General features: G+C 54.4%; 1 protein-coding gene across 1 annotated transcript in view; it reads left to right on the plus strand.

Annotated features, from left to right (window-relative positions):
- ZNF592 (zinc finger protein 592) overlaps nucleotides 1-10,656 on the plus strand; it is a 27,440-nt gene that overhangs the window by 5,059 nt on the left and 11,725 nt on the right. The window contains exon 5 of the mRNA XM_010132020.1: nucleotides 8,139-8,317. Within this exon, the coding sequence (XP_010130322.1) occupies nucleotides 8,139-8,317 (179 nt within the window). The remainder of the gene's footprint in view (nucleotides 1-8,138; nucleotides 8,318-10,656) is intronic.

Raw genomic sequence — 10,656 nt, forward strand, 5'->3', positions numbered from 1 at the left:
GCTGTTGGGTCAGAAACAGCCATATGGGGGGGGTGGGGGGTGGGATTGCAATAGTTTCTTACCGTAAGCCAACAAAAAGTGGCTCTCTAGTATTCTGGGATTTTTTTTGTTGTTTTTTTAGTTCCTTAGTCCTAGATTTGAGACGCAACCCCTTGGCTGTGGTTCCCGTGAGAGAACGTGGGCTATCTTCGCGTTTTCTGCTTCAAGCAGTGGTGCGACTCACACCTTTTGAAGAGGTTCAAGAAGCAGCAGGCCAAGTCCCCGCTGTCCTGCGTGGTCAGGCTGCGACTGCTCAGACGGCTGGTAGCAGATCGCCCCGAGAGAGGGTTCTGGGGAAGGGTAGCAAGGAAAAGTCTCTTTGGCTGAAGATGAAGGATAGGCGTGATCTATCTGCAAGACGGAGCCCCCTGACCGATGGGACAGAGCTCAGCAGGCTTTTTGATCCGTGTTTGTAGAAGCTCTTCTTTTAAATGACCTAAACTGGAATTATTAACTGTGCACATCTCGCATGACCTTACTTTGAGAAACCGAGCAGGCTGAAGTGCTTCTGCCTCAAAAACCTTCTTAGGCCTGATCTGTCGCCTCATTGGGAAGGAAGGGTTGGTCCAGCAGGGTTGATGAGGGAAAGAAACAGCCGGAAAACACGGTGTTTTCAGTTCTGCACAGGCCGAAGGACAAGCGGCTGCGCTAAGAGGCAGGAATGGTCGGATCAGAGAGGGGAGCAGCCTAAGCCGGCTCGGCTCCACCAGAAGACTTACCCTGTGCTGAGCTTAAGCCGTCTCGCTTTAATTGGGATTTCTTACCGTGGCTTTGTGAACAACACTGATGTTTGCCTGTTTCCTGGTGCTGTTCAGGCGGTGCTTGCTGGGTGTTCTGTTTCTGCTGGTTCCCGTCGGTGGCTTGGGAAATGCTTTGGTCTTGTGTTTCTGCATGGCCTGGGGTGAAGTCGATACTAACAGGAGGGATAGTGGGCAAATGGGATGAAAAGGGTCGTTAAATAGCTGTAGTCTATGCCAAACTGATCCGATCTAGCTCTTCTCTAATGTCTTCTTGGAGCAGGGAAGTGGGTAGATCCTCGATCTCCTGGCTCTTCGGGGAGGAGGTTGGTAGAGCCATGTGGGGAGCAGCTGTCCTGAAGAAGCTGAACTACAGGTTTGGAGCAGGACAGGGTAAAAGGGAGGTGACTGCAACTGGGGACGTGCTGCTTGTAAGACCTCCCAAGGGGTGGCTTTGGGGTACCGTTGCGGTTACGGGTTGTGTTAAGGACCTTGGAGGATGAACCAAGGAAGAGATAATATTTGCTGAACCAACAGAGTTGAGGAATGGTTAACTGGGAATATTTCAGAGGAGGACCTGGGTCATCTTGTAGACAGAGTAGGGATGGGGCGAAGGAACTGAAACGCAGGATGTGTGCGTTGGTCACGGGAGGCTCTGAGGGGCCAGGCTGACTCTGCTGTGCCAGGGATTTGTGTCAGCTGCAGCACCAGTGGGAGGCAACGATGCTCCCCGTGACCGCAAGAAATCACTGGGCTGGAGGAGAGTGCATCGGCTTGTTTTTCCAGGGTAAGCTGCGATGAGGGAGGGCAGAATGACCCGGGGCATGGAAGGGTGGTCTCGAGGGGAAATTGAAAAGCCTTTCTGGGCTCAGTCTGGCAAAGACCTGGTGCATCAGGGATGTATGTCTCTTTCTGTAGACCAGTGTTCAGGAGAGGGTTGGGAAACTTCAGCTTTTTCCACCAGAAACTAAATCTGCAACAAAGGTGCTCCCTGTGCTCGCAGGGATCGCCTGGGTAGTTCCTCAGCATCACACGGAGTGGGGGTTCTAGCCTTTTCAGTGCTGGGCTCGGCTTACTGGAGGTGAAGATGACCCGTGCAGCTCCTGGGGACTTCCTGAGAGCGAGAACAGGTTCGGAGGACCCTGTGTCTGCTGTGATGTTTCTGGAGAAGAGCCTTTTAAATCCCGGGTCAACAATGGTGCGTGCACAGACCGAACTAGAGGTACAGGGCAACGGAGAGGTTGGCCGTTGGTGACCGGAGGGGTGAATTCTGGAAGAGACTTGCAGCAGAAGTGATGAACAGAAGACACAGACGTTGGTTTTGAGGCAGAGCTCGTTTGATTTTATGGCAAGGACAGACCTGTTCACAGTAACATGCACGAGGACTCGAAGGGCCTTGTGACCCCCTTGGGCGTAATGGTAACCAGAGATGGTTCATGCTTTTTGTTTTTGACTGGACCACCCAGAGCCCACCAAGGTAACCGGCAACTTGAGTGCAGTACAAAACGTGAACCAAGGAATTTTGGGGCACCTTTGTGCCTTCGTTCTCCCCTTGCTTTTTCTTCTTCTGTCACCCTTTGTTTGTCCAGTCGGGGCTTTTCAGTGAGTTGAGATGTGTCCTGTTTATGCACCACCTACACCGGAGTTATTTAAAAGCAATTTTATGGCTGCTTTTCCCTCTCCTTTTTCTTTCACCTGTCTTCAATCAGCGCCCTATGATTTGTTGGCTAGAACTTGCCAGAAGCTGGCAGGACCACCTGCTGCACTGGTGATTGCCCAGCGGTCAAGGAGCAAGCCAGGAGGACTGTGGTCTGCTGAAATCAGCATGTGATCCGCCGCCACACAAGGTGATGATCGCACCCGTTCCTCCTTCCCCACCCAGACTTGCTCACCTGATCCTGGTGCTCCTGCAGCCCCCAGGGGACCAAGGCCAACTCTCCATGGGTTGCAGCTTCCTTCAGAGCACATGCGCTGTAGTCCTCCACGGCTCAGAGAGGGACAGCCTGGGTCACTGTGGTATCCTCCTGCTCCGCCAAATCTGGTGTCCGCAGGGCTGGTTCTCTCCCAGCTGCTGCACAGCGTTTTTTACCCTTTCTCAAACATGTCATCGCAGAGGCTCTACCCTCATTGCTGATGGGCTCGGCCTTGGCCAGCAACTGGTCCTACTTGGAGCTGGCTCTTGTCCAGCCTGGGGGTAGCTTCTGGTGTCTTCTCCCAGAGACCACCCCTGCAGAGCTCCACTGCCAAAACCTCGCCCTGTAAACCCGATAGTGGGTCAGAAGAAAAGACGTGGAAACTGAAATTCTGGAAATTGGAGCTGAGATCATAAAGAGAAAAGAGCTCCAGACGGAGGAATTGCAGAATTAAGCTTATTTGATGCAACTTTGTCCACGATCTGGGACGCTGGTGGTTTTTTCCATTGTGATTCCGCTTTGTTTCCTAGAACTGTCAGGTTTCCAGGTCTACACTGATGCTTGAACCAGGGATTTTTCCACATACTCAACAATATATTTTGTGGTTTTGTGCCAGGGGAGGTTGAGGTTGTCCCTGAGGAGCCATTTCTGTCCCGCTGGGGTTGTGCTGGCGTGTCCCTGGCTGCCCAGGGCAGTGGTGGAGTCCCCATCCCTGGAGGGGTTTCCCAGCCGTGTGGAGGTGCTGCTGGGGGACAGGGGTCAGTGGGGACCTGGCAGGAGGAGGTGGGACAAGGCTGAGGACGGACAGGCATGACGGGGGGTAAGCTGGAGGCAGCAGAAGGGGATGGACGAGAGAAGTTGTGGGTTGAAGGGTGTCTGTGGTCATGCCCTGGGGGCCAAGCAGGCTCCTTCAGTGGTGCCGGCTCCTGACAGAGCTGTGACCTGGAAATGCCCCTGCTGTGCTCGGGTTCGAGGGTGTGCAGGAGACAGTGGGGGGAAAATGTCTGTGTTGCAGCTGGACTGGGCATGGGTCCTGTCACTGCAGCTGAGCGCGCTGCTTTGAGGATACCGTTTGGGTTCTCGGTTTTTCTTCTGGAAATGCATATCCCTGAGTTTCTGTTGAGGGTTTTTTTGTCTCTGAGTCGAACATGCTAACGCAGTGATGACTGTTCATTCAGAGAAACCTGGCGAGGAGAAGAGTTCAGTGGTCACAGTGACAGCAAAGGAAACTGCCTGCTGCCGCTTCTCCTTGCGCCCCTCAAATTCTGTGCGGCAGCGTTGTCACTGGGGCGGCTGAAGTCAAAGTTAACCCTCCAGGCGTCTGGGTGAGCCGGCAGAGCCGTGCTGCTGGGTGGTGGGGAAGGGGCGCACCGCGCTGCTGGGATGGAGGTGTGGTGGCCAGAGCCAGCTCCATGCTGGGGGATGCAGGTGGCTGCTCAGGTGCTGAGGGAGAGCTCTCGAGAAGGTCGGTAACTTCACGCAGCGATGTGCTGCTGTTCTGATCTTTTTTCGTTAACAGCCAAAGCGCCCCACTGATGTCCTGAGTGCTGCAGTCCCCTGGCTGCGGGAGGGTCGGCGGCACCCGCCGCTCTGCCCAAAGCTGGCAGGAGGCTGGCTGTGGGCAGCTCTGGGGCTCCGGGCACGGCTGGGGGGTGTTTGGCTTCGAATATGCAAAGGGCGAGCGCTCTTTCAAACATTCACATTCCAAAAATAGAATTTCTGTTCCCCTCGAACGGTTTCACTTTGAGTCTTTCAGTAATTTTTTGTCTTTAGCTGAAGCTGACACTACGTGATGATTGTATCGAGGAGGACCCTTGTAGTGGGGGGGTGGCATCTCTTCACCAGGTGTGAGCTCCGTCAGCAGCACTGAGCTCTGCAACAGCAGAGAGACGCTAAAACTGACACTGAGTTTCTCTGCGTGTGCTGAAGCCGGTTCCCTTCCTGCTTCCACATTGCGAGGAAGCGAGAGCCAAGATTCAGTGTCCCGAGTCCATCCTCTAGTGGTGCGTCAATGGGGACCGTGCCCTCGCTGCTGATGGGCTTCATCTGAGCGAGGAGGTTGTTAGAGGACAACACGCCCGTGAAAGGCTCAGCTCAGACACCCCCTTGTGTCGTCAGTCCTTCCCGTGGACTGGGAGGGTTCATGGTGCCTCCTCGGAGCTAAACTGCGTTAGCTGCGAGGCTCCTGGTTTGCCGGCACCACTGTGTCCGCAGGGTGAACGGCTTTGGAGCGGTTTGGGGCTTTCAACCTTTGCTCTTCTTCAGGGAGAATTTTAATTTTTTTCCCCTTCTGAAGCAGCTAATAAGCAAAAATCAAGTATTCTGAAACATCTGAGCTTCTGAGCATTCTTGTGAGCACGCGAATGTGACTTTTGGAAGAAGAGCCCAAATGAAATGTGGCAGGGGAACCGGAACGAAGGAAAGAAGTGGCTCTTGATTGAAGCGTAGGTTATGGGAGTATGTGAAAAACACAGGCGTTACACAACGCCAAATCACATCCTGGTAACACGCTGTAGAAATAACTGACTAATGAATGTCTCAAATTGCTGCCAGACTTCTTTGAAAAGTCACGGAAAACCAAGAGAGAGATAAAAATGTGACATCTGGAACTGAGTTACAATTTCTCGTACCAAGCAGAAGAGTCACAAAAGAAAAAAACACTCCGTCTGCAAGACGGAGCCTTCGATGGGGGAGCCCAGTGCCTGCTCACCGTGACGAGCACAGCAGCTCCTGGTGCAGGGTGGACGAGGGGCCCTCCTGGACCACCTGCGGGCAGCACTGCTGGCCTCGCGTCTTCTGCAGGTGTCAGGAAAGAGAGGAGTGTGAGTGTAAAGATGCCAGTTATAATTTTTTTCCCTCCACTGAAGCTTTTTTCAGCTCTGCCGTGTTCTGTGGTAGGTTCCATGGGAACATACAAGCTCCCGTTTCATTGCTGAGCCCTGTGTGGTCTTTCTGCAGTGCTTTGTGGTCAGCCCTTACCCGTGAGGCGCGTAGCTGCTGGGCTGTGATCTTCAGTCATCGCTGTTCACTGCTCGTTTCCCTGGCCCAGCTACTTCAGGGCTGTTTTGAAGAGCTCAAACCCCAGCAGAGCATCCTGAGGACCTTCCTCCACCAAAGAACCAGCCGGTCATTCCTTCAGAACCCTTCCTGCCTTGTGCTGTGGCAGCTCAGTCTCCTTCACACCTTTAGCGAAGGGGGCTGCAGAACCGTCCTGCGCCCGCTGCGGGTCAGAGCGTCCTCGCGCACACGGTCCTTGACTCCTCCTTGAGAGCTGGGCTGAGGCAGGAAGGGAGAAGCCGTGCTGGCTCTTCCCCAGGACAGAACGGACGCTGGTTAGAGAGGACAGTTTCCCCCATTGTTACTCATTTATCCTTGTGACTCATCACTCCTTGCTTTGTCTGTTTACTCATCACTTCTCCTCTCTTCCACGAGGCGAGCTGTGCTCGGAGGCTTGGGCTGGTCTTTGGTCCCCCTTGCAGAGCGAGGTGGCAGTGTGGGAATCCCTCCAGCTTCTTCCCCAGCGGCCACAGATGTGATAAATTCATGTAGCCGCATCCTGGCTGGGTCTCGCTCTGTATTTCTGTGCCGCGTGCGCACGTGCTCTGCCCGGCTTCCTGCAGAGCCCCAAGGGGAGAACCGCTGCTCCCGATGCCTCTTGCCAGCAGGACCCAGCACTTCTGCCCCACGTTAGCGTGTTTGTGGTCCCCGCTGAGCCCTTCACGTAACGAGGGAGATGGTGGGAGCTCGCCACTCTTCGGCAGCAGTGCCCAGATGCGGAGCCCAGAGAACGTCGGGCGATGGTGGCAGGTTCACAGCGGTGAAAACGCAGGTCCTTAACGAGCGCTGATGGCCAGGGTGCCCGTGGGGGCAGTGGGTACGTGTGCTGGGGAGGAAGAGGGCAGCTCCAAACCATCTCCCCACAGACAAAATCAAAACTAAATTGGCTTTGACAGTGTGGGATCTGGAGGGAAGATTTCTCGCTAAGCCTCGAGGGCAGAGGTGCTTCCAGCCTGTGGTCCTGCCGAGTCCATGTTAGACACCAGGTGGTTTCTTCCACCTGTGTCTTGGGGAAGCCTTTCCTCCTCTAAACGTCAGCTGGAACGTGACTCAGAATGCGTGTCCGAGGCTTGTGATGCCTTTGGCAACTCCTGCAATTTCCTCCTTTGAGACCCTCGTTTTTTATTCTTCCCCACCACTACCCGTTTCAGGTTTGTCCCAGCTCTGCCTGTCATTACGAGTGATGCTTTCAGTTGCCCGTGGTGTTCCTGACAGTTCCCTGGCGGGCGTTACATAGTGGAGCATCTCAGAGACGCTGCAGGAATTCGCAAAGACACAGAAAATTGAGCTGGCCCTTGATTTTATTTGACTTTCTTGTCAGATTTAGGGACTCCTGCCCCAGGTTTCTGCCCTGGTTGCCAGCAGCAAAGTCTGCAGGACACGGTTTGGACTGTCTGTGCGGGCACGTTCCGTTAAAAGCTTTGTTTGACCGTGTGGATGTACCCTCTGGTACAGCTACTCCCCACCTCTGCTCTCCTGAGCCCTGTAACCTTCTGTAACAACGCTGGAAGGAACGATGTCATTGAATTACCTGCTCTGATGATCCCTAATTTGCTTGCTGTAGTTAGGAGTAATTTCATATGGGTTTACTAATGAGAGAAGAGAGTTGGAGCTCCTAGAGGGCCCCGGGCTGGAGGGCTGTTATCTCCTCCAGCTCTGCTCCGGCTCAGCCGTTAAGCAGCGTGCATCCTGCAGTGGGTGAGCGGCTGCTCCTGGGCTTTGAGGAGCGCAGAAGAGTCAGACGCGCTGTGAAAGGGAGCAGAGGTTTGGCAGCTCTTGAGCCTGGGCTGGTACGTCCACATAAACTTCACTCGTCACGTCCATGGTGCCTCTTCTGTAGAGGATTATCAGAGTGCATGTGGTTTGTGGCCTTTGAAGGTCCGGTCCAGAGAAGTTCTGCGCAAGACACAACTGGCTGGGGGCGGGGAGGGGCGGCTGTGTGCCAGGACAGCGCCGCATTCGGCAGCCAGGGTTTGAGTCGGGCTGTAGTGGAGCTTTTGGGGTGATTCTGGTGTGAAGTGGGGGCTTGTTGAGAGGAGTGGTTTCCTCCTCGAGTGCCTTAATGTGGAAATGAAGCCAGTAACCAAGCAGTGAGCCAGCAGAGCTACGAGGGTCAAGTTTTGTGTTCCTTTTTTAGGGGGAAACCAGGAAATCAGCCACAGAGGACATGGTTCGAGAGTGGGTTCTGCCATCAGGAATGGCCTGTTGTGGAAGTCGATGGGGTTGTTGTGGGAGAAGAGGAGGAGGAGGGGGGTGGCCCAAGAGGTTCACAGAGTTGATGCTGGTACTAGAGGAGTGTGCTGCAGCTTCCTCTAAACCCAAAAGTTTTCTGGGATGAATTGGGGGGGCGAAAGCCAACAGAGAATAACTAACGTCACGTTTCTCCCACCAGACATGCCAAGTGTGCCAGATGATGCTGCCCAACCAGTGCAGTTACTGCGCTCACCAGAGGATCCACGCCCACAAGTCCCCGTACTGCTGCCCCGAGTGCGGGGCCGTCTGCCGCTCCGCCTACTTCCAAACCCACGTCAAGGAGAACTGCCTGCATTACTCCCGCAAAGTGGGATTCAGGTTCGTGCGGCTGCGGAGGGTCCGTGCCCTCGTGGCAAGAGGGAGGGGTTGACTCGCGCTGGAACTTGTCTTTCTGCCACTTCTAACAGGCCGAGGGAGGCGCGCCTGCGTGGGGAGGGAGCGGCTCGTTGTCCTGTCTACCCCTGCAGCTCTCCAGACTCTTCCCACAGACTCAGACAGGCAGAGGAAAACTCCCGAGGTTCTGGACACGGTGGGGTGGGTGTGTGCGCGCGTTGTCTTTTCGCCAAGCAAATTCACAGCTTTAATAAGGGATGTTGCTTTTCCCAACAAGCCTTTCCTCCTTGGCATGCTTAGACCTCCTCAGCTGCTGCCCAGCTCTTCAGTCACAGATGATTTGCTTGGGAGACCTTTTAAGATTTCTCCCAGTTCTTGTTTTTCTCCAATTGCCATTAAATACTTTGAAGTTTAAAGTGAAGAGGACAGTTTCTGCTCCTGGAGCCGTTCTGTTCAGACGTCTGCAGACCCAGGAAGCCTCTGTGGCATGGTTTGTTCTGAAATCACGCTGAAGTCTTCAAGGGCTTTTTCTTTCAGCCATGAAGACAAGACACGTAACAAACCGATTCTGAATTTCATTGTATGCAGATAAGGGTGGTTTTTATGTGGGATCTGAGCTAGGGGGGCACAGCCCACAACAGAGAAGACGCTCCATTGCGCAGCAAATGGGTGCGGCACGTGGGCTGCTTGAAACGGAGCTTAGCTGGGAGGAGAAGGAGGTCTGGAAAAACTGTTTTCCCTGCGATGGAAAAGTGGGAGCGGGGTGGATGTCAGAAACCCAGCCACGGGGCTGGGGTTAGGGTTGGTGCAGGTCTTTGGACTTCACTGGCAGCTGAGGGTCTCAAATGCAGGCACAACTCCACTGTGCTGAGCTGCTCGTGCAACATCCCCATCGATGCCTCGACCAGGGGGTTACGCTGCAGCCAGCCAGCGCCAGACCTTCCTCCTCTGGGTCCAGCTGGTGGGCTGGCTGTGGACAGCAGAGCTTGGTCCTCACCCAGTGTTTTTTAAAACCCTTACTCATCCCAGATGTCTCACAGTAATATCTTTATGACGCTCCTTGTCGGCAGCAAGAGCTCCCACCCGTCCCCAGGTGTCGTTAGCAACTGTCTGCTTTTTGTGCCAGGGACCTTAATGAGGAGCTAAATCAAGACTGAGCTGGAGAGTGATGCTCAGGGATTTTTCAGCTTCCCTCAGCTCCTCTAGGAGCTACAGTTCTCTCCCCTGAACAGACCTCTCCCCTGAACCGCACCTGTGAAAGCTGGGCCCACCAGGCGGGTGAGCTTCTGGCTGTGCCCGCCTCTGCTGCAGGGTTGATGTCACCGGCGATGTTAAAAGCAGAATAACTAAATGTAGTTGCAGAACCGTTTCTAGACAATCTGTGGCTTCTGCCCTGTGGTCACGTAGCGACTTGACTTGTTTTCTTCCACTTTTGCTACTTGCAGAGCTGAAAAGCCGAGGAGTTCTTTTAAATCCGCCCCCGGATCAGCCCGACTCCTGGCGCTCCTCACTATATCCCTGCGTTTCTTGAATTTCTGATGCACGGTTTGGGTTTGTCATCAGTCCTTGCTCTATCTCCTCCTCCACTGATACCCCAAGTATGTTTGGAGCGAGGTTGTTTTCTCTGGGCTTTAGCCATGGCTAGTAAAGGTGAGGAAGGTTGTTTGCAATCAAAACTTCCAGCCCGTCCCAGATGCTCCCTTCCTCTTGGCTCCTGGCGTCACCTCCCCACCTGTTGCACGCAATGAAGGACGTACCAAAACCGAGCGCAGCGCAGAACCGTGTCTCCTTGCTTCAGGGGACATTCCTGGATGTACCAGCAGTAGCTTTTGTTCTTCCACTTATACTCGAGGAATTTATTCTTCCGTAACAGCATCGTTCCTGGCGTTACCACACTAGAAAGTCTCTCTGTCCCCATCCCACGTGAACGAGGGGCAGGCCCCAGGCCGAGCTGCCCTGGCAGACTGTTCTAATGCTTCCCCAGAGTCAACAACGGCTGTTGTCACCGCTGCCCTCTCTGCGTCGAAGAAAACGGCCTTTCTGCGTTTATTTTAGGGCAGAGGGTTTGGCTCCTCGGAGCTGGCTTCTGCCTGATGACCCTTTGAAGTGTGACGATCTGTACACACAGCGCTGGCTTACGCGGAGCTCTGCCGTTGGTCCTGCTGTGGACTCTTCTCAGGAGAGGCTGCTCTGGTCCCTGTGCAGAGCTCTGCCATCGGTCCTGCTGGTTGACTCTTCTCAGGAGAGGCTGCTCTGGTCCCTGGTGAGCGGAGGTGCTCCCGTGGGGATGGCGAACCCCGTGGCTGGTGCAGCCCGGGCTGGGC

Source organism: Buceros rhinoceros, unplaced genomic scaffold (assembly GCF_000710305.1).
Source record: "Buceros rhinoceros silvestris isolate BGI_N320 unplaced genomic scaffold, ASM71030v1 scaffold12532, whole genome shotgun sequence".
NCBI classification, from domain to species: Eukaryota; Metazoa; Chordata; class Aves; order Bucerotiformes; family Bucerotidae; genus Buceros; species Buceros rhinoceros.